At 39.9% G+C, this 24,280-nt stretch overlaps 1 protein-coding gene across 1 annotated transcript in view; it reads right to left on the bottom strand.

Annotated features, from left to right (window-relative positions):
* SUGCT (succinyl-CoA:glutarate-CoA transferase) overlaps window positions 1-24,280 on the bottom strand; it is a 542,264-nt gene that overhangs the window by 72,697 nt on the left and 445,287 nt on the right. Inside the window, exons 13-14 of the mRNA XM_025200042.1 lie at window positions 13,746-13,809; window positions 12,155-12,187 (exon numbers count right to left, since the gene is read on the bottom strand). Of these exons, the coding sequence (XP_025055827.1) occupies window positions 12,155-12,187; window positions 13,746-13,809 (97 nt within the window). The remainder of the gene's footprint in view (window positions 1-12,154; window positions 12,188-13,745; window positions 13,810-24,280) is intronic.

Raw genomic sequence — 24,280 nt, forward strand, 5'->3', positions numbered from 1 at the left:
GGGAGACTGCATGGAAGAACCGGAAAAGAAGGGTGGAGCTTCGGAAGAACCCGCGAGAGTTAGGTCGGCAACTCCGCCCATCAACGCAGCGTCGTCGCTGGCAACTCCGCCTAGCGACGCAGCGACGCCTCTACCGACCACGCCTTCCTGCCGACGAAGGAGGGAGTTAAGCGGAGGAGTGTATCCGCCCCTCCTGCCTGAAGTAATAATAGCAGCAATGACTCCCAAGGCAGCAGTTCAGCCTATGACAGCATTGACTCCCGAAAGAGCAGCTCTCCCTACAACAACGACTGATCGAGTTGCTACTGCTTACTATGCTCGCACCAGAACTGAGTTGCAGTATTTGTGTGGAGCATCAAGGATCCAACCTGAAGAGAACCTAGCTGTATGGTTAGGACGTTTGGTCATGGAACTTGGATCTGACCTGCTTAACCAAGAAGAAGCAAGCTTCCTAGTTAGACAAGCCTCGTGGAGTAGAGGGCATGTCACCGACATCAACATGATAACAGCTAATACTCACTGGCCTATTCCACTGCCAGCGCTTGTTGCAGGGCTGATTAGTCAAAAGGCCCACGTGTGGCATGCGGGACGACCAGAATATACCGGCGCAGAGCATCTTATGCTAGCACTCGTTGGCGTCTCATACTGTACCTGGAACCCAGGAGCATGTGCGCTGGGACTGACACATTCCTCCCCTATACCATGCCCCATGCCTAACAGATGGCATCCTCACAGATGTTCTCTTTCACTTTGCTCCACCTCTGAAAGCTCCTGGACTGTATCAGGCTCAGTCTCACCTGCTGGCTCCCTGGGCCATCTGACTCCCAATTAGCCCTGGCCCAGCCCTGCCAGCAGCTTGGCAGGCCACCTGACCTCTTAAAGTGGCAGGCACCCCAAGTGCCTGCCACAGTGTATACACACGATTCATAAAATAAACCCACAGATTTAACACAGGAATCCATAGGGTCACAACCAGTCTGACCTGCTGTGGTCTGAGTTCTTGCAACAGAATTGCCTTATTACTTTTACGTAGCGAGAAAATGAGTATAAACTAAGAGCTGGGATGTTCTGAAGGGTGCCTTGAGACTAAACCTCTGGGTTAGAGGATAGAGCAGAATTTTTTTCTCTGATTATGGTGCTTACTTGGTATCTGACCACCTTCCATTAGAGGCAGGAAAGTGCTATGATCTGACACGTTACAGATGGGGAAGTGAGACAAAGAAACTGAGTAGATTGTCTAGGGTCTTGAGTGAAGTTCATGGCAGACCAGAGAAATGAACCTGTCTCCCAAGTCCTAGTTTAGTGCCCCAACTGCCTAAATCAGAGGTGAACAAAATGAGCAGGTCTTAAATTTTGACATCCTGAAGAGTCCATTGAGGTTCAAAGATCTTCTAACGTAATTTTCCATTTTTTGCAATAAAAATGCACATAGAGAAAGAGAAAATGCCATTTAGTGGGTTTGTTTAGCTGGCAGCCAAAAATCACCAGCATTTTAAATCACAGTACAGCAAACTGGCCTCAATTGCTTTAAATTAGGATAAAAATAACTGCTGGAGACCTAAACTTTGACAAAATCTTGGAAAAAAATCAGGCTAAATGTGACTATTGCAGGGCACTTGATTCAACCTGGGCTGGGCTCAAGGCAGAATCATCCCTGTCTAAGCCAGCCTAGAAAAATATTTGTTTCACCTGTGCTTAAAAACTTCCAATGAGAGAAATTCCACACCTCCCTAGGTAATCTGTCACAGTATATAACCATGCTCATAGTCAGAAATTTCTTTTTAATATCCCTCCTAGCTGTCCCCTGTTGCAATTTAAGTCTGTTACTTCTTGGCATATCTCTGTGCCATGTTTTTATAACAACCATTATAATAATCATCAGGTCTTGTCATGTATTTATAGCTATTTTTGTATTTGAAAGGGTATCAAGTACCCTTCCATCTTCTCTTCTCAAGACAAAAAATTCCATTCCTTTCAAACTCTCCTCATATGTCATGTTTTGTAGAGCTCTAATAATTTTTGTTGCTCTCCTGTGAACTCTTTCCAGTTTGCCCCTGTTTTTCCGGAAACGTGGTGCTGAAACATTTTGGCATCCTTTCATCTATGGGAGATGGTGGATATTGCAGCCTATGACATAGATAGTTTGCAGTGTCTCATGTGACTGAATAGTTCAATCTGAGAGTTGCATGAGGTACTGAAAACTGGACTCCATATTCCAAGTGAGACCTCACCAGTGCTGAACAGAGTAGAAGAATCACTTCCTATTACTTTGATATGATGATACTGTTAACACAACCTAATACAGAGCCAGGTTACTCTTGTTTTCATTGTCATGCATTTGCCCCTGTATGTCTTCAACTGCTGACCTACTGAAAGACTGCCCTACTGAAAAAGATGTCCAAAAAAGATGACCATTAGATCAGAAGGGCATCTCCTAGAGAAATAGTGCTCAACCCTATGGCCCATGGGCTGGATTCAGTCACTTCTGGGGCCCAATTCAACAGGCAGCTCAGTTCAGTATGTCCCCTTCTGTGCCTTGTGCCTTGCCAGTGATTCCCTCTAAAGCTAGAGGTAAGCTCTCTTCCTTTCTACCTCCCCTTCCTCCCTCTGACACTAGCAGCCACTTACCTTTCTGCTCTCTCTGTCCCCCAACCCAAGTGGTGGTTCCTGGTGCAGTCAAATCTACTGCCCTGGAGAACTCTGACTCCAACTTCACCTGGAGCAAAAACCAGCCCTGACATTTCTTGTTTCATTTGCTGCAAAACGCTTCCAATGGCTAAGGTGAATAATTTAATTTCTTGCTAATTCACAAGTTCTTTGGGGAAAAATACAGTCGAGGGATTAAGGATTTTGAATTTCGAAATTATCTTTGGTACAAATTTCAGGTGTGGTCTAAGCAAAAGTTCCTCAAGATCGAATACTATAAAGGAGGTCTAACATGAGTGTTCTATATTCTCTCATTCTCCCAACTGATGGTGTGGGATAATGAAAGAAACCTTTATAGAGAAGTGGAGAACCACTATGCGACACAGAGCTCAAATGGAATATGAACAGCTTATGAGTTATAAGCACCAAACTGAGCTGCCACAATGGTGTTGGTTTCCATATTGTTGGGAAGACTGACAAATCCTTTTAGAAATCTTGCTGTGACTGAGTGCAAGAACACAGTAAAGCTGTCCATTGATGGAGAGAAGGCGTTAAGGGCTGCCAAGCATAAGAGGGAGAAGAGACCTGAAGTTTTCAATGATGATACATATTATACAATGTCTGGTAACGATGATATCAGTGGACCAAAATAGCAGCTTATACTGCTCCCCATTTCAACACAGATTCTCCTTGTAGACTTCTTCCTTAGTTAAGAGTTATTGAACATATATTGAACATGGTTTTTCAGGTCAGATATCTATTAAAAAGGAACTGAATGCAGGGAAGGAAGACTGAGGCGTCAAACCTTATCCTCAGTTTGGAGATCCAATTTGACAGGTAAGTGAAGAGGGGAACAGGCAGATGACTGAAACAAGTGTGGAAGCCAAAACTGCCTGGGCCAGCTAAGATTTACTAAAATAATTAGTATTTGTACAGTTTGATTTTAAAATCAGCCATCTGAGGACTTATGGTATTCATGAGAATGCATGTATTAACTGACCTAATGACTGAAACAGAAAAAAAATTCCATAAAGAACACTGATCCTAACCATTACCGGAGCAAAATGTAATTTGGACATTTCTTTACATGCCTGGTAAACAGGTCCACAGCTGGATGACCCTAATATAGGAAAATTGACTCCATCACTGAATTGTGGAGTTCCCATTTGTGATCCCTGGAGAAATGTCCACTGAAACTATCAGAGAGTGTGGTTTGAATATCCTGTAAAATATACTGTTGACAGAGTGATCTGACAAAACAGGCACTAATTTCTGAGTCTTCAAACTTTTATGCATAAAACCATACTCAACTTCAAGCAGTGAATGAATGCATTTAGCTCTCTGATATCCCAATGCACACCAACTTCCTTTCTTTTGGAGAGAGAAAAATATGTGGAATAAAGAAAACTTTCCTCCTCTTTGCTAGAGGAAAATGCACCCTATTGGGAAAGAGACTGAACCACCTTCATGAGAGAACTGTAATAAAGGGCCCCTGAAAAGGGAGAGGGAAGGTGGGCTGGGATTAGGTACTATGTGAAACTGGATTGTATAACCAGTAGAAACAATTCCCAGTGCCCATTTCTCAGCAATTATAGTAGTTATAGTAGTCTTCCCTTTTGTAGATTCTAATGATTTCTAGGTGGGTCACAAAAAGGCTGATATCAGAATGTAGAGGGAACTGTCTTCTGTCTCTGGTAAGGGTTTGTATTATAAAATTACCTCTTTATTGCAGGTGTGTAAGTTCCTAATGAATAAAGTATGATCCTGTTCTATTTCATCATGTGGACGGAGTCATTCATCTACCTCCTGAGAAGACTACCGCTCTGAAATGGTAAGTTTTCCACATCTTTTGGAATGCTGGAATACTGAAGACAGGAAGAGCATCTGGCTATTGCAGTGGTTCCCATAGACTACTAATAACTTACCTTCTTTATGAAAGGCATGCACCGATACCTGTTTTTCTGGGACAGTTTGCCAGTGTATTTCACTAACATATTTCAATTAATAAAAATAATACTTTGCCAGGAGATTTGGTCCTTCAAAATGCAATCGTGTAAACTTGCTGACAAATAATTTTTTCACCCCAAAAAGTTCCAATTGATTAGTTTCTTTATTAAGAGGTACTTAGGTTGTTTTTTCAAATGATGGTGTTTATGCCTAACATTGGCCACTCGTGAACATAAGTGGATTTGGAACAAGGGGCGAATAGAATTATTCTGCTTTCCTGAGTGGAGTATTATACTTTTTCCTAGGTTCTATGGAAGAATAGTAGCAGACATCTGTCACACTGCCTTTTCTGATTCAAAAAGTGCTTTATTAACAGAAAGTAATTTTATTGCGCATTAAATTGTGAAGAATAACCAGTGAGTTGTGGGGGGTTTCCTATACTTCCTCTGGAGGAATTTGCTGTGCCTCTATTTTTTTAAATTAATTTCTACTAAGTTTTAAAATGGAGATGACAGAGTCCACGTTAATATACCTCTTCATCTACAGACTGGTCTTCATTCTCAACTGTTGATCCTGTTGAGAGATCTGAACCAGTTTGTTCTTTATATAAAACAAATCTCTAACTGATTTCCCTTGTGCAAGATCCTTTGTGAGAATGTTTTACTTATGGATCCAAGCTACCAATATGAACACTGCTCATGGCTAGGTACAGACATTCAAAAAGCCCAAGGTGGAATTCATCTAAGTTACGTGATTTTCTGTAAGCGGCATAGGCTAGATCAGTCGTGAACAGAACTCACATCCTCCCCTTTGGTGGCAGCTGCTCTTGCAGGCCCTCCAGCATGCCCCACGGGCTCCCTGGGCTACCAGAGACTGCCAAGTGCCCAGGCCACCCCAATTAGCTGCTGGGCATGGGTGACCACACCCCAAAATCCCCTCCTGCTTCATTTGTCAGCCACAGGCATCTGTCAGCTGCAGGCGGGCCGTGGGAGTGGGGAAGGAAGGCATTGGTTTTCCCATGCACGAGCCCAGGTACCTGGGCACCTGTGTCCCTGGGCCATGCCCCCACACCCCATCATGAAGCACTCAGTGCACACACGGACCTAACACAGAGCCCAGGAAAACCCCCATGCTGGGGTGAAGCCCCATGGAGTACGCCTGGAATCACAGTTGTTTCCACACTGCCCTTTATCCACAGGGCCAGAACATGAGCATAGTGGGGGTACATGGCTGGACAAAGTGGGCACAGTTGGCAAAAAGTCTTCTGTCTCAGGAACATGGAGTATTATGTGTAACTGCAATGAATGAGCATTCAAAAAAATAATTCATCCTATAAAATCAATCACTGAACAGGCCAGTCAATGGCAAATACTGCCACCCAAACTGAAGACAGACAAGCTCTTTTGCAAAGTAAGTCATCATAAAAAGAAAATTCTTCTCACACTTTTTTTGTCAGATTCTAACCCAAGAATAAAAAGTAGGTGAAATGATAGTAAAATACAAATAAATTCACCAGGTTGCTGCAAGGGATCTCTCACGTGTTTGCTGTATAACTTAGTCTCTGGTGACCCCTATCTTATCCCCTTTGTAGAATTTCTATGGAACTCATTTTGCTAATCAAATGGTTACACCATACCTCCCCAAGTTGTCCTTTCCATATATGTATGTAAAAATTCTCTCCATTAATACACTCTGTACTATATACACACGTGTGAGCACACACCTCCCACAAATCCACTTAGTAATTAAAACTGACTACACACCTTACAGAGTGAAATTTAAGGAGCTCAGCCTATGCAGCTTATCAAAATGAAGGTTAAGAGGTGACTTCTGTTATGTAAGTAGTTTCATGGAATAAAAATCCTGAGTACTATAGAAGAAACACATATATGAGCCAAGTGCTAACTGCTAGATGTTAAAGCCAGACAAGTTCAAAAGAAAAAAGTGAGGCGCATCTTTTTAACAGTAAGAGTAGTTACACCAGTGGTTCTGAATAGTTTTAGACTCAAGGTACCCCTCAGAAATTGTCAGCTTTCAGCTTTCTCTTGTTTTTTTGACTAAGGAAAAATAATAGAACAATTTTTCTGTTGCAAAGAACTCAGATAGGCCATTACAGGTCAGAGTATTTTTGACGTTATGGATTCCTGTTTGAAATCTCTGGGTGTATCTTGTGAATCATGTGCAGGTGTCTGCATGCCTAACAGTGCTAATATTGATTGGCACCCCACAGCACCCTTAAGAGGATCTCAGCCAGGCACCATGGTTGAGAATAACTGGATTTGACACCACAAGACACTACCAGATGAATTAGTGGATATCTTTCTGAATAAGAAATGTTTTCATCATACAGAAGTTACTGGGGTCAGTATAGTAATACCCGAATGGAACTGTGTGTCTTGCATTATATAGGTGAATGGACTAGAGGATTTAATGGTGACTTCTGACATTCAGATCTCCACAACTATGAATATAGTTTACACCTTATAACAATTAAATCCAGTCATTCCTTCCAGTCCTGAGTAGGGCTAGATAAATCTATTTAATTTAGAGGAGAAAGCCATAAAGGGGCCAAGCACTAACTGCTGCAAGTTAAAAGCTCCTTTGTAAAAGAGAAACAGGGTTTGCATTAGGAAGACATGGCGGGAATGGACAAGAGGATGAGTATACATAGCCTCAGAGTGTCTTACGGATTAAGTAAAATTGTCTAAATGTTTAAACATAACCAAATTTTTCAGTTGGAAATGGATTCCTTTACTTATCCAATAATTATTAAAGATCATAAAGATACACTTGCAATTTATGGGAGTTGAAGCAATGTGACTGTTTTACAGTGCACTCAAGAGAGGCACATATGTATCTTTACAAGTACACACCCTACCCTTATTGAGCACCTGGCTGTGCTTCTTACACAGGAAGAGGGTAAGAAACAGCTTTTTGAGATGCTTAAGTGGATAAATATGAGAGACTATTTTATTCAAAATAACAATAAACATGTTATTATTTTTAAACAAAACTGAATTCCAAAGACAAACATTTTAGCTGTAATAAATACCACTGCTGGCATGAGAACAGTGGTTTAACCAAACTGTTTGCCTAAATAATTCATTCTTTACTTTCATTCAGATGTGCAACTGAATACAGCAAAGTGATACTTTCTCTTTATTTATATCATTGGAAATGTTTGTGATATAAATGTAAAGAAAGCCAGAGAGTAACCCAGTGGGCATGGAGGAAAAAAGAAACATAAGGAAAATCTCGATTAGAGGGAAAACCATAGGTTATACATACAGACCTCACTCACAAATTTGATTTTACCAGTCTTTGATTACCATCTTGTATACTGTAGTCATGGCTGCCTTTTTTTTCTTTTTAGAGGAAAGCACCCTGCAAGCATTTTGCTTTCAACCCTTGGAAAGAAATGTGTCCTGCAAGAAGAACATCTACCCTAGAGAGATACTTAAATGGCAACTCTAAGGTCTGCAAAGAGAAACTTCCAGCAGAGATGTGCTTACTGCTTGGGGATATAGCATTGCTTCCTGTGCAATGCAAAATTCCTAGTTCCAGTCAGTGCTATAGTGCTGAAGTTAAATGCTATAGCAAAGTGTAGGATGCATGCACAACCAGTCTGGCTTTAAGGGAGAGGAGCTGTTCCATTTCTAACAGTCACCAGGAACAGAAGTCCCACTAATCAATTAGAAAGTCATTCCTTACTTCTTCCCTAAAATGTGGGAAAGCATTCATTAAGGTACTTGGTGGTACTAGCATGTATGACAAATCATTTAAAACAATACTAAGAAAATGTATGTCATAGGGTTAATAAAGTCTGTTATCTATTCTTCACAAGAAACGATCCTAAAATGAAAATATCAATATCGCATATTTGAAAAATAAAACCAGTTCCTTATTCTTCTGCATAACCTTCAAACTTATAACATACTCATTACCTTCCCCACCACCTCTTTTCTGGTTTTGCAATCAGTATCAATATGCTGTTTATAAATTTATTAAGACTTTTTTAAAGTATTTTGAGGCTAGCCAAGCAAGATGACATACATCATTTCTGCTGAGTTCCTGTAATGGTACCGAATTCCTAAAAATTGAAATCAACTCTGCGAATGTAAAAGACATAAACACTCAGCACTGATGACTAAAAAAGGCGAATGAGGTAACAGGAATGCTGGAGAAGCTGTTTGTCTCTAATGCTCCATAAATAGTGAAGTGAAATTAAAAATTTTCAATCAACTTCAGCTATGTGCACATGCACACACATGCAGGCACACGCACGTGCACACACACACACGTGTGATGAGAAACAGACAGGATCAGAAGTTCAAGTAATGATGTGTGCAGAGAATTGCTGGAATTTTTGCATGCTGTTGTTATTGCTCCTGTAGTGTGGGATCCCCTAGCTGCAGGAAACAATGTACTATAGTACATATTTCCTTAATTTCCTGCAAAATCCCTCAATGCAGGACAATGATTTTTGATGAATACATGCCACCATATATATCTAGTCCTATGAATCTTCCCTCCTCCCTTACACTTCAAGATTGAAAAATGCAACGTAAAGTTAACAGGAGTCTGTGGTTTCTGGCATCTGAGGGAATATACTAAAACTGAATAGCAGTTTTCACCCTCGTAATCAGCCTGAGTCTGCCTTGTTTGCCTGGACAAAATATGTTATATACATATACATACATATATATATATACATATATATATGTGTGTGTGTATACACACACACATGCACACATTTTGACATTTTTATAACTACTTCCTTCTGAAGATATCAAAGAGTTTTTTAGATGTTAAGAGATTAAGAATTTTGGAACCCCTGCTGAATCTTCATTTTTTTTAAAGACAGGAAAACATGTATTTTGAAGACAGGTTAAATGATTGGTCTGATGTTACAAAACAAATCTGCATAACTAAAAGGAAGAAATCCAGATTTCTTTATTCCCAGATTCCTAACCAGAAATCTATTCTTCTTTGAGGTCTACAACATAACAGTTACAAAGAAACAGCTCTGATGTAATGTCTACCAAACCATGACAAGAATCTAATGAACCAGACAATTAAAAAACCCTGATTATTAAAAAATATTTTTCTGCTTACACAATTAAATACAATTTAAGAAAACCAATGAAAAAAGGATGGTTCTTTACATTGACTAGTTAATGTGGATGATCTGAACACAGAGCCAGGAGTTTATGCCAAAATGAAACACTATACCACAGTTCTTAACTGAGTTCAGATTAATTCTTCAAGCATGTGAGGATGATCTCAAGAGATTAAAAGAATGTTATGCCACAATGCAAAATATGTTCCTCACCTGACTGATGAACCACTTGCTCTCTATAGAGAAAGTGGTACAGAATCTCAAGAGTCTGAGATCAATTGCTTTTCCTGAGACCTTATCTGGTAGCACTTGGCAGAACTGCCTACTTCTGCATCCAACCAGCTAAAGACTGCAAACATTTTTAATATACATAAACCTAGGCAAGGTGATACATATCCCAGTTACCTCAAGGCTAGACGACTGCAATGTGTATTTACTGGTGATTTTCCTTGTTGATTTTTATATGTCTGCAGCTGGTGCAGCAAGGGCATGATATCTACGTTTCGACGGAACAGCGTTTTGTTTCAAATTTTGTTTCGATTCGAAACCACTGTTCCATTTTGTTTCATCAAAACAGTTTCGCAGTTTCAACATTTCGCCCATAGGCTATAATGGGGAATCTCAAAACAGCCTATAACTTTGTCATTTCTAGCCTGATTTGGATGAAACATGCAGGAATGATAGCCCTTTGAGAGGGCATGAATCCTGCTACGTTTCAAGGTGATAGGTGCAAGGATTTCAGGGAAAGTGCACCTCAAAGTCTTGAAAGCAAAAAACTCATGTCACATGTATGTGTTAAGCCACAGTGGGATCAAAACTGTAGGGATGGTGGCACCTGCTAAGGCCATGAAGCCTGCCAGCTTTCAAGGAGACAGGTGCAGGGGCTTCTGGGTTCTGGGGCCCTGCATCTCTGGCTGCTGACAGGCAAAACTCATGACATGGGTGCTTGTGGGACTGTGTGTGTCATGGGGCACAGGGGGGTGAAAACTGCAGGCCTGCTTGGCCCTGCTGAGGCCACGAAGCTTGCAAGCTGTCAAGGAGATAGGTGCAGGGGGAGTCTGGGTTCTGGGGCCCTGCACCTCTAGCTGCTGACAGGCAAAACTTGTGACACGGGTGGGTGACACTGTGTGTTAAGGTACGCCCTCACTCGAGTGACACCAAGGCAGAAAGCAGGGCAGTTCAAACAATGCTGCCTTTTATGCAGTTTTTCCATCCCTCCCCCAGAGCACTGGGATTGGAAGAGACCTCAGAAAAGGATGACAGTCACTAGCCAGCTACACAGTCAATAATGAAAGCACTCCTTCCCCCCGCCTCCCCTTCCCTTCCCCGCTCACAGTCAATAATGAAAGCCCCCCTCCCCCCCTCTTCCTCCTCCCTCTCTTTACTTTAGTTTCTGTTTCCCTGCAGGCAAGCCCAGCTTGAGCTTTGAAACTTGAAATGTTTCGAAAATTTTGAAATGTTTCGACTTGCCTTGTTTTGTTTCAAGGCTGTTTCGAAGCTCTCTGTTTCATTTTGATTTCTCTGTTTTGAGCTCAAAACAAGTCAAAACAGCATCGAAATGAAACTGCCGGTGAAATTTCGCACAGCCCTAATAGCAAGTTGGGAAGGAGCAGTGTTATAGTTATGAATGCAGATTTAGGGCCAGGAATATTATCTGATGATGCTTCCTTGCTTTGTCTTGGGCCCATAACTTCCCCAATGGTATTATGAATACAAGTTTTTGCAAAACTGAGACTCATGATCTAGCATTTACAGAGAAATCCCTCATGAAATTCCTAGTAAAAAGTTGTCACCTAATGGAGGTAGCCCCTATTGAATGGTTGAATATAACTACATTGGAAACCACTAAATACTTTGAAATGGATATTGAGAAAGGGTTAACCTACAAGTGAATTGTCTTTGTAAACCAAAATATATGTGTAACACTTGCCCTAGGAAAACATAGGATACTCCCAAAATCTACATTCAATGGTAATCAAGCTCTAGGTTCACTTTTTTAAGTTATAGGTAGAACCATATAATGTCATTCTATTCATTCAGGCTCCTTCCTCTACTCTATGCCAGGAAAAGAAGGAATTTTGCTTTTCCTGCTCAACTGTCCAATAATCATTATAGCCATCTGCTTCAATACAACAAGCCCTTCATAGAAGCCCATCTAAATGGCTAACCATCAGAGAATAAGATGATTTATTTTAGTTTCAATGCACTGTCACAGGTTTTGAGTTTTAATAAAGTAAAAAATAGCCAAGGATTTGGAAAGCACTGTAGTTTGCCTATGTGAAAACTTACTCTCCTGCCAGTGTTTTCTATCTCTGCTGACAGACTGTTAGAACATTCCTTTCATCTCCCTCGTCTTCTTGCAGTTTAACCTAGCCCCTCAAGGAGTATTTTATTTCTCAAAGATAGATTATGTATTGCATGCAAAATGAAAACTTTACATACTTTTTCCTGTTGCCATCTGCAAAGCTTTTCTACCTGGTTAAAAAAAAAAAGTGAAACCAAAACCTTTGTTTGCCTTTCCATTTTGAATAGACAAAATAGATTTCCTTTTTTCCTGAAAACTCAATTATCAAGGGGTACATTATCAAAAAAGTCCACTTCAATTGTGGAGGCATATTAGTGTATTTTCAATTAAATTCCTCAACCTGAAAAGGCCTAAAAGTAAAATAGAACATAGGATAAAGACCAAAAATGAGGCATATACAAAAGTATCCATGCAGGAAAGATGAAATGATATGGACTTCATTCCTCTCTAATCACTCTTTCTGTAACCCAGTGTGACTCCAGGATGTGCAACCTAAGAGAAATTGTATAGGTCAAATTCTTCCTACAGCTACGTGTGTACAACTCAGCTGAAATTGATGAGAACTGTATGCTGTATTAGAAGATGGAATTTTCACATTAGACATTAAAGAGACGATATTACAAAATGTTACTGAAATGCTGCTCTGCGTAGAGGAAGAAAAGTCAAATTCTCTGACAGAAAAAACACATAGAGAAACCACCTCACAGTTAGACAAATATTAGAAAAGGCACAGGGGTCAGAAATGGACCTGAGTGTGAAGATTCCAGTTGAGATTTTCACAAGTACTCCATGATGGCCTATCACTAGAGTGACCATGCCACCTGGTTTGGCTGGGGCAGACACAGAATTCACAGGCCGTCTCAGTGTCACAGCTGGTTGGTGAGATGGAGACAAAAGTCCTGGATTGGTATCACTTTGCCCACACTGCCCAGCCCAGCTTCTCCTGAGCAGCGGCTGGAGGCCGGGGCGGGGGGGCAGCTGGGCTGGAAACCACTCCTCCTGCCTGGGGTGGGGATCAGCTCGAGGAGGGGCAGGAGATCAGTGTCCCAGATTTCCTTAAAAATAATATCTATCTATCATGGTTCCTATTGGACTTAGTAAGATTTCTAACTTTGCCTTCTCTGGTAGCACAGGTAGGGCACTTCTGTTCAGTCAGTCTCAATCACAAAAAACAAGCGAGAAATGGCAACTTCAAATCTTTGTCCTTCTTCTGAAATCCTTTCAGAACAAGACATCTTTATTGTCAGCCCTGCTATCTAATTTCTATGATCCTAAAAACACAGTGTCTTGGAATATGCTCCAATGTGAGATTCCCCTTCCTCCCACCCCTCCTTCTTCTATTAAAAAGGCCCTAAAGGATGGTTTGTATAACTCTCAAAGCAGATCTAAATCAAAAGCAGATTTCTATGTCCTATCAGATAGCTTAATACAAATATTTCTAGCTGTGAGCATTTGCAGATATTATGAAATCCATGAGTCCATGTTCATGTTTTAGGAGAACTGATCTATGAAAACAGTGGGATGGTCCAACACACATTTCAACCCACTTCTACCCCGTCACATTATTGGAGCATAAATGAGCATTGGTATTACCTGTCACTCAAACTTCTGTTCCTTTAATTGAAATAGCAGGATATACCACTCTTAAGCCTAGTTCTGGAAGTACTTAGTACTTCGTGAAACTTTTTTTTAAGTTCCATTTGAAAAAGAAAAAATAAATATTCCAACCTGGAACAGCGATTCTCCCTGCTGTTGGGTGGTCCATTTCCATGATAAGTCCATTGTGCAGCACCTAGAAAAAATAAGAAAAACCCACTTACGAGGATGATAAATACAGTAAATTCTTACACTGAAGAAGTAAACAGGGAGCAGAAGTACAGTCACTGTCAGGTAGCATGAAAAATACACTCACACATTAACATTTTCACTTTGCTTCAGGTCAACATTGCCAGCATTGCCAAAATAGGATAGCCTACTATTAAACACCTTGTCCATTTTTATAAATGTAAATAAGCAGCTAAAAGTGAGCAAAAATATTTGATTTTATGAATACAGCTTAATTTGAAGCCATTGACATGTATTTTTTTCCTCAGTTTTAGCCCTAAATTAATTTGTAATATTACTATAAGGTTTTTGTTTAGACAGCCTTATAAGCTCTGTGGAACTGGATGCATAGATATTAGGTTGCTGACAGATGTGGAAACCCCTCCCCACCCCCAAAAAACCCAAAAAACAGCACTTTACTGGAAGAATAATATTGCATCAGTTTGAATCAGCTCCCCAGCATCTATATAACTTATATGCTTCAGCAGGACTTTTTGGTGCTTTTATCTAATAGCTGATCCAAACAGGTATTAGATAAAAGTGCCAAAAATTCCTGCTTCAGCACATGAGCTATACAGATGCTGGGCGAGCTGGGTCAAACTGACATGATTTCTCTTCTGGACATGCGCTGCCCCTGGCGCAGGAGTGCACCAAGATGAAAGTAAAGCACTGTTTTGTTTTGTTTTGTTTTGTTTTTTCTGCACCCATAAGCACTCCACAGTCTCAGATTCAGATGAACTGGGTTAGATTGGGCCCAGGAAAGTAAATGCCACCATCTCCCTGCTCCTGCTCAGAGGGAGACAGCCATCAGGGACAAACCATCAGGAGAGAGAACAAAGGCCTTTGCTCAATTTCTAAACTTTGATTCCTTATCTTTCCTGGCTTCTGTCAGGAACTTCAAGCAGCCTGGACTTAAATTATTTTCCTTTGATTGCACTTACCTATCTGTGCTTCCCAGCAGGTATCTGCCTTGAGCTTTCCCACAGCTCACTGCTGTCTGTCTTTTTTCACTTCTTTTTTCCTTCTCACCTTCCCTCCCTGTCTTTCTCATGGTATTTCTATGCCATTCACACCTCTCTACTGTTTCTGCCAGCTCTTTTCTCTGCTGTGATGCCTACAAAAGCCCAGCTTTGCTGATTGTGGAGAGATGAATAAAAGACTGTGCTTCCTTCACCTTTTTTCCTTTCTTATCCTTATTCTTCTCCTTCCATCTCTCTTATCCCAATTGGAAAAGAAAGACTTTGCTACTTTTGCAACTAGTGCAATTCACATAAATCTGCACCAATTCTTCATTTGTTGGCACCTTGTACCCACAGCCCCAGACTTCTGTTTGATGTCATTTAAGTTTTACGCCCTTACAGCAAGATTTGAATAGTACCCAATGCAATGGGGTTATAAGCTTTTGGGTGTCATCATCATATAAATATATATTACTAATAATAATTGGAAAGGAGTTGATAAAACGCTGCCTTCATCTTCCCAACTTGCTGCACAGCAGGGCTAAATTGAAGCAAGGGAAGGGGGGGGATAATTTGTTACTAGTGCAAACAATGGATTAGACATGTAAAGCCATATGTCCAAAGATTTACTGACACTCCACCACCCAGACAATCCTCCATGTCATTGTGGATGAAACTGCCCATGCAACATGTCTTCTTGGTGCACACTACATTCAAACCCATGAGAAAGAGGGCAGGGGGAGGGGAAAATATTTGGAGATTAAAGGCAAAACAGCAATTAAAAGATATGTATTACACTACACTTTCAACTACTATTGCCACTGGATGGTTTTCACACAGCCTTGATTTTTTTTTCATATTTAAATAAATTAATCTCAAATAATGCATATAAGTATTAGAGATCCTAAGAAACAGCATCAAACCGTTAAACCTTTACCCTGTAAAATCCTATTAAAGACTTATGTGTAACTTGCACGCTCTTGTTTTTTCCACTATTATTCATTTGGTCTTGAATTTGCAACGGATCACCCTCTGTAACACTCTGCAGTCATCCTACCAGAAGATGCATGTGAGAATAAAAGTTGTTTCAGGAATTGATTGCTTAGTAGTATATCAATAGTTCCAGTGCTCTTTAGGGAGGTTCACCAGATTTGGGAAGGCATTACATTTGCACATGCAGTTTTTTTCTCCCAAAGTATACAAATACAAAGTATACAATACAAGATGAGGTTTTTCCCACCAGTCAGCATGAGGGGAAAAGCCCCTCAACTTACATTCACATACAAGGAAACCTCATTAAATACACTGTCTATCATTAAATTGCTGCCAAAGTAGCATGTGCTTAGTAACCAACCATGAAGTTGATTAAATGCAGCCAACACTGATCATGACTATAAAACACATGGCCCATATTCGGCAAACATACTGGTGGGAACTTTTTATTTATTTATCTATTGGTATGGCCCAGGTGTTCCCTCTGCAGGGAACTGGCACCAGGCCTGAAAGTACTGCTATCCCAGGCAGGCACAATGAGAGCCAGAACCAGCCCTGACACCCTCTCTTGGGTACCAAGAGTACTACATTTGATATGCCAATAGGAACCTACCACAAGGACAAGTTAGTGCAGCCCATCTGAGTACATATCCAGTAGTGCCCATTGCACACAGTCCCCCTTCAGCACAGACTGTTTTTCAAGTTATAATAAGCTGCAACACTGAACACTTTCTTTTCACTCCCACAGCTGAGTTGCACCTGCGTTTCCCATTTCCAATTATTCCTGTTTCTTCAACAACCTTAAACATCAGGCAAACATCACCAAACAGGGTCCCAAATAGTTTACCCAGAATCCCTTTATGGCCCCCTCTTTCAGCCTGTTGCATAAGATTAGTGTGGCTCTGCCCTTCATGAAGTATTGCTGGACCACCTTGTCCTGCGCCTCATCTGTATATACATTTTTGGAGCATCCCAGGACTCATGACAAGAAGACCAAGTTCCCGTCATGTGGAGATAATTAGCACATGACTCCTTTGTGGAAGGGTATCTATCTAGAGTACACACATATACTGAGCAGTGCTGAGCTGTGGGGTCACCATGGCTTGAAATGCTGTTGACCCTGCTGGGGCCCAGCCCAATGAACTATATGGTAAATCTTCTGGCTTTGAACTAATATCATGCATAGTTTGTACACTATATTAGGAGGTGTAAAAATGCTGCTTAAAAGTATGTTTGTAGAGTACCTGTACTAAAACTTGCAGCAGTTTCAAAAAAGGTAAAATGCATAAGTTCTGAATGAATGAAGTCTATGGGTTTATTTGTATGTTTATTTCAAGGTCAGTGTTTTCAAACCTGGCTCTCAATTTCATGTGCTCAGGGAGAGCAAGGTCAGACAGTAAGGAGGGAGGAAAGGAGCTTCAGGAGGGGAGAAGCTGGGAGGGCAGTGTGAGGGGGCTACCTGACCTCCCAGATTTTCCCTTCTCTGGCAGTAGGAAGGGGACAAATTCAAGGCAAAGCTCCAATAAATAGATTCTATGCCTGGAAAATTATAACAGATGTATACATTTTCCATATATAGAATCTAGTTATTGAGAGGCTGTCTTATATTCAGCATCATGTTATATTCAAGTAAATATGAAAGCATCTTTTTTTTTTTTGTCCTACTGTACTTAGCTGGGCACCTTGCAATCTCAGCCCACTTCTCCTTAGCCTTAATTAATACTTTTTCCCTCAACGAAGGCCAATTTTGTAAATTCTTTAAAGTTTAGTTCCAACAAAGTACTTATATGCATGTTTAACCTGAAACATATGGGATGCTTATGTGCTTAAAGATAAGAATATCCTTAAATGTTTTTTTGGATCAGAGCCTAAAATAAGTGTCTAAAAAGTGCACTTGCCTAGGGGAGTTGTAAAACTAAGAACTAATTGGAGATAGAAGATTTTCATGATGTGGCTTTATGGATTCCAGTTTCTTTGTTTAATGCAGAGAACTGCTTGAAGAACTTTACTAATTCCTATTTTTGGAGAAAGAGCCTATTCTTGCACTAAATGAACAATAAAAGCATTTTTCCTTTGGTATATTTAAGCTAAAGATTATTAACCTAACTTGTTTTCTTTTTTACAGAAGCTTTGCTTGAGATGCAATCATGGCTTCCCCCGATTTTGGTGTACATATGATGTTGATTTTCCCACTCAGACTGCTTTTCCCTAATGTACTATATCTCTAGTATTTTTATGTTTGTTTTCCAGGGTAATTAATCTTCACACCAATATATTTAGTTCTATTCTCCCCTTCTCTTTTTCAGACAGAGTGATTATAAATTAGCCCCGTAAGAAATGGATCTGGCCAACGCCTGTACATTTTTGCACACAACAGCAGTATGGTTTCAAAGAAATGTGTAATTTCCTGTTTCATTTGATCCTATTATTGGGATTCCCAAAATAGAAAATTACTGGAACTTCATTTTTATTCCCCTGTATACATCCTATACAAGGGAGATCATATGGACACACCGTATCATCAAGGAAAACCACTTTCTTTCATCCAATCCTAATGAAGAGACAATATTTACCTTCATTATCTATCAAGCAAAAGGTAAATTCAGAGAAGGAACTAAGGGGGAAGCAGGAGGAAAGACCTGGTTCTCCACTGTCTTTCACCTTGTACTCATTTATTTTGTAAAATAAGAATAGAGTGGATTCAAAGGCCTACCATTCTGGTTTGGTAGTCTTACACTTTGTATTCTTTTTCATTCCATTGTAATGAAGTAGTGAATCAGGCTCAAAATATACAATGTGGTGGTGTCTCCCACCACTGAACATCTACTGAGTTAATATCACTTTACACAGATATATGGATACAGATATTTTGGAGTTTCTTCCTTATGACTTTGCCCCTTTTATCAAAATGTTCTGATCTATCCTTACTACAATAGAGACCAGGTGAGATTCCTCCCCATCAGCTGATATTATTTTGAATCAAGCTAGTAAAGGTAAGTGTGTCCTCCAGTGAGGCCCACTGAGGCAATGGACACAAGGCTCCATTGTTTCTTTAACTCTGGCATGAGGAAGTAGGTGATATTGTCAGCTGGTCACCTCTGACACCCAGGTTCCTCCTGGTACCCATTGGAGAGGAGGCTGGGTGTACATCAGGACAGCAATGGAAGTGGAAACAATGAATGGAAACCGCCACCCCTGTCATCTGGGATCAAGTCCAGGTCCTTCCAGTCTGTAGCCAGTCACCCTATTGACTGAGCTACACAGCTTCCAAGTCAAGCTAGTATCAGGTGGAATTCTGCAAAGACTGACACTTAGATCAATGTCAGGGATAAAATCAGATTCTACTGGGATCTGCTGGCCTTCAACCACAGACCTTTTATGCAATCTCATTTTTAAACGATTTAATCAACAGAGAGTCATCTTAGAAACTGAAGAGGCAGCCTCTCTTATCAGCTGAAGAGAAGAATGCCAGGTTTCTCCATATTGTACCTGGTGTCCTTATTTGCACCACTTGTCTTATCAAAAGGGAACCTTGCATCATTCATACTTTTTCTATTTAAAATTCATTACTCTTCTCTTTTCTTGCAATGTAATTTTTTAAGGTCACTTACATTGGTACATATGTTTAGGCCTTTACAACTGATTAGGAAAAAAAAAAAGGAGACCTCTTTTACTTACCAGCTAAAGCAACAATGCATGATAACTGTTCAAAGACTCTGCACACCCATGCTGACTTCAGTGAAAGCCAGAGTTGCTCAGCGTCACAGAATCACACAACTATCAACTCTGACCCCTCATTTTCTGTTCTCTGGATCAGGCATTTTATGAATGACATGTTTTTTCTCCACCTGACATTTGTGTTTGTTCTCTGTTGATTTACAGTCCTTAACACCATAAGATCCACATTAGGATCCACTGCTGTACTCTGAGATTTTCCATATTCTCTGAGACAGTACGTGCACACACGCACATGCAAGTGACGTTAGGTTTTTACCACATTAACATCAGTGGAACAGGAACTTCTAACTTAGCAGAAAACAATAACAGCAATCACCACAATTTACAGTATTATGTAGATCCCGGATTATTTTGTAACTTCAAAAAAAATTACAATGGCTACAGTTAGCCACGTTACTTTCTCTTTTACTTTGGTGAGTGAAAGAAAAAAAAATATTGATAACCTTTACTTCAACAGTAGTTTTATCTGAAAACAAGTGTGCATAAAAACTTTTAAGACTTCCAATGTTCTTTTTGCATAAGGAAAACAGAGAAGCACTCAATATATTTCATCACATATATTGTCAACTGTTTCATCATTTTCGGTCAGCTTGTCATGAAAACAACTATGAGGGATGTTTATATCAGCTGTTGGGAATGTAAGAGAATGTAACTTGGGAATAAATGCAAAAGGTTAATTCCACTATTTCCTGCACACTCTTAAAAACTACCAACAATAAGATATGGAGTTGAAATCCCATGTGACCATAGCTTATGTTTGCATAATGAATTTTAAACTTTAACTTCAGTTATTTCTTGTAATCACACCTTGTTCAAAACAATCAATGTAGTCAAATTACATTTCAGTGTTAAGGTCTCTGTTAATATCATTGACTTTAAATACAGTCTTTATTTTTCAGTTGTATTTTGAGGCTACACTCTATGTTCCAAAAATTTTAAAAATGAATTGTTTTATGACAGAAAGAGAGAGAATATAAGGAAGTATAATTAATATTAAACAGTATACACCTGCAATAACATAATATTAAAATTGATTTATATAAAAGAGTCATGAAATTCAAAATTAAGGTTCCCTTAGGAACTTTATCTCTACCCTCTTGTGAGGAAGGACTCTTTCATTACAAGATCATAGTACATATACAATAATGAAGCATGCCACATAAACTTTCATAGGTCATCTCTGGGGAGAAAATAAAACATTTACTATGTTACAGTATTTGACTTTATATTTATTGAGATAGACAGACAGAGCTTCAGTGCTCATTGTGTTTCCTATAGCAAGCATAGGAAATCCTGAAAATACCACAATATATAAAACTACCAACACACTGTAAATATCTCTAGATCAACTTGAAGAACTTTGACTCATTGTATCTCTCAAGGTTCATAAGAATATTTGAGGTCTGAAGTTAATTCTTCAGGAATAAAAATAAATAAACAAATTGCAACTAAATTCCAAGCCCGAATACTGAGAATTGTAAGAAATAAATGGATAGACTAAGGTTTGCTAGAGGCTAAAAAAAGTCTGACATCCTTTATCCTTTAAAAATTTGCTTGACTCATCAAAATGAGAAAAATACCTGAGTTTGATTATCAAAGGCGTCAAACACTAGACATGATTATTTGGTGCCTTACACATTTTGTGATCGTATACATTGGTACAAAGACAAATGTCAAATTCCATAAAAAATAAATGATAGTGTTTCTGTTCATACTACAAGAGTTTAAATCACGGGTAGCCAACCTGAAGCACGGGTGCCACAAGTGGCACAGGCAGCCTCTACGTGGGGCACACGGCAGATCAGGGAGGGAACAAAAAGTAGATTAGACAGGAGCACCAGGAAGGAAGTGGAAAGCAGAGCAGCAGATTGGGCAAGGAAAGGGGACCAGAATGGCACCCAGGGAGGATGTGGGACTAAATTGTGGCACGCCTGAGAAAATGACTGCCCCTCCCCACCTTGTTTAAATGAGTCCCCTAAGGGCAGAGAATGGAGAATCAGGCACACTATACATGTTCATTTTCATGCAGATAAGGAGCATTTTGGCTGCCTTATAGCTACTTGGCAAAAAACTGTAACATAAAGTATCAGATATCTTGACTTTGGTCCTTTTCAGTTGTAATGTAATTAGGAATCTGATTGCCTAAACTGGAGCGAGGCTTCTCTTTGGTTTGTTTATTACCAGATAGGTCCCAAATTCATTCTAGCTGCTCGTTACGGCAGCCAACTTCCAAATGCTAACTGATAGAGGCAAAGGAAATGGAAAGACTATGCAAAATATATTGCGAGAAAGGAAATCTCAGGTTTACTTAATTTTTAAATTGCTTATTGAACATGCATTCGAAATATACATACATTCTGATACCGCTCCTTAATATTGTTCTCACAAGTTAAAGAGAAGGGATTTTCAGTGCCACAAAGGAAATGATGTAACAACATACTCCATATCTTTGTTGCCACAAGATAATGAGCTATTGGTAACTGTAATTCCTTGCTTTAAGGAAAGAATAATACGAGGGGGTGGTGGGAAGGTTCTGTATCTGCTAAACAGAAAACCATAACCACAGTCACCCAGAAAACAAGCAACAATGTTTAGTTCAATCAGAATTCTCATCCTATTATGTTATACACACAGAAAAATACCTCTCCCAAGTCAAAATAATCTAATATATTTGAAATCGAGAGTGTCTTGAAATCCTTTCCATCTCATTGTATACTGTCCTTGTACTAGCCAAATGGGCAAATAAGAACACACTATTTGGTATACCTGATCCTATCAATTATTTTTGCCTACATAGCAGTGCCCATCTTTTCAAATCTCAGTTTATATGGAAATTCCTTTATACATCTAATAATTTTAGACATCTGTATCTAAATCTGAAGCCCAAGACTATTTTATATGCAGAACAGTAGCAAATTTTAACAAACAGCTACATAATTTTGATAGCCACTGAGTCACTTCCTTAAATTCTTGACTTTTCATTGAACAGAATCTGGACGTTGTGCCTTGGTGCTCTTTATCAACTTGTTCCAGCATTTCTTATTTTGACATATCAATTTTGATAGTCCCCTATCTTTACCAACTTTCAGAATGGTTCCAGGTTCTCTCTCCTGCAAACATTCTCTTGAATACAAAGTAGTTAAAAAAAGTATTACATTTCTCTGTGTAACATCTTTATTCTCCTTAATTGCTTCCTGGGAGACCAGTGGATCTAATTTCTCATAGGTGTCCTGCTTCTGCTATACATTTTATTTTCTTGGAGGGGAAATGATTATTTTATATGAAGGCAAGGATCGCTGATTAATTGCCCTTCAAAAGTCCTAAAATGCATCCCCCCCTCCACCACTCCCAGTTCCATCATATTTTTGACATGCCCTATCTTACAATTTTTTCTACTCGCTCCTCTAGAACTGGATTTTCATTTTCTGAAGGATGCTTGTTTGGAAAAAGAAAAAAAGAAAATCTCTATAAACCATGCCATGTAACTATATTTGTATTTCTTACCTTCCTTCTTTCTTTCTTGTTTGGTGTCTGAATGCCTTTGTTTTATTATACATTACTTAAACTAGCTGTCTGCTAGTTTAAGTCTGACAATTTTAATTTTCTTCTTCTTGAAATTTGCATCTTTATCTTTTTGAAACTCTCCTTTTTCAAGTTTCTTATCATACTGCTACTTGTTGGTATGAGCATGATGCTGACAACATTGAATTTAACTGGACTGTAGTCACTGGCCACTAGTTGCTAATAGTGCATATAGGCGGTTGCAACTACAGTGGCTCAACATATATTGTATTTTATACCAGTTCTTGCATCTGTTACTTAGGATTAAGTAAAGAATAGGCACTCAATTTATGTGCTCTAAGACAGTGGTTCTCAACCTTTTTCCTACCAGGACCCATTTGCAAAAATCAATGGGCTGTCCCCTGTCCTGCTCAGGTCAAAGCGCAGTGACTGTGGCAGCCCCCGCTCATGTGGGCAGCAGAGGAGCAAGTCCAGCCCCAGCTCAGGCTGGAGGGAGAAGGACAGGACTGTGGCACCTCCCCTGCCCTGGGCTGGGGCTGCCACGCCACAACAGGTAGCCTGGTCATGGCCTCTCCCACCCCCCAAGCAGCATGTCCTGGCTGCCCCATGCCCGCAAGCATGGGCACCGGTGCCAGTGCCACCAGCCTGGCCATTCAGCTCTCCCTCCCACTGCCCCTCTGTCCTGTGACAGCTCACAACCCTTTGAAATATTCTTGCGACCCACAAGTTGAGAAATGCTGCTCTAGAACTAAGTGCTCAAAAGAAGCAATCATTCAATGTGATGAAAAATTGCTTCCCTTATACCTTTGTCCCACTGTGACATTTGACCAGCTGAAAGTAGTTGAAGTCACCCGTTATTGCTGCCTTATTATTAGGCTTGGTTGATTCTTTGATCCCCCTCTACATTTTGGACTTAATATCCGTTTCCTGATCAGAAGACCCAGTAGTATAGCCCTGGTGCTATTCCCCCGGCTCTATGACCTAATCTGTCCTTCCTGTTCAATTTATAGCCAGGTATTACACTATCCCATTGATTTTTGTCATTCCAAAATTCTTCAGTAATGGCTAGCATGTCAAGGTCCTCTTTCTTTGCCAAGAATTCCAGGTCACCTATTTTTTTTCCTTTGTGCTTCTCACACTGGTATATAGACATGTATAGGATGTATATGTGGGGAGGGAAAAGGAGGTTGGAAATGTGCATTTATATTTAACCCTTTACTCTGATAA

This window comes from Alligator sinensis, unplaced genomic scaffold, assembly GCF_000455745.1.
Source record: "Alligator sinensis unplaced genomic scaffold, ASM45574v1 scaffold254_1, whole genome shotgun sequence".
Classification (NCBI taxonomy): domain Eukaryota; kingdom Metazoa; phylum Chordata; order Crocodylia; family Alligatoridae; genus Alligator; species Alligator sinensis.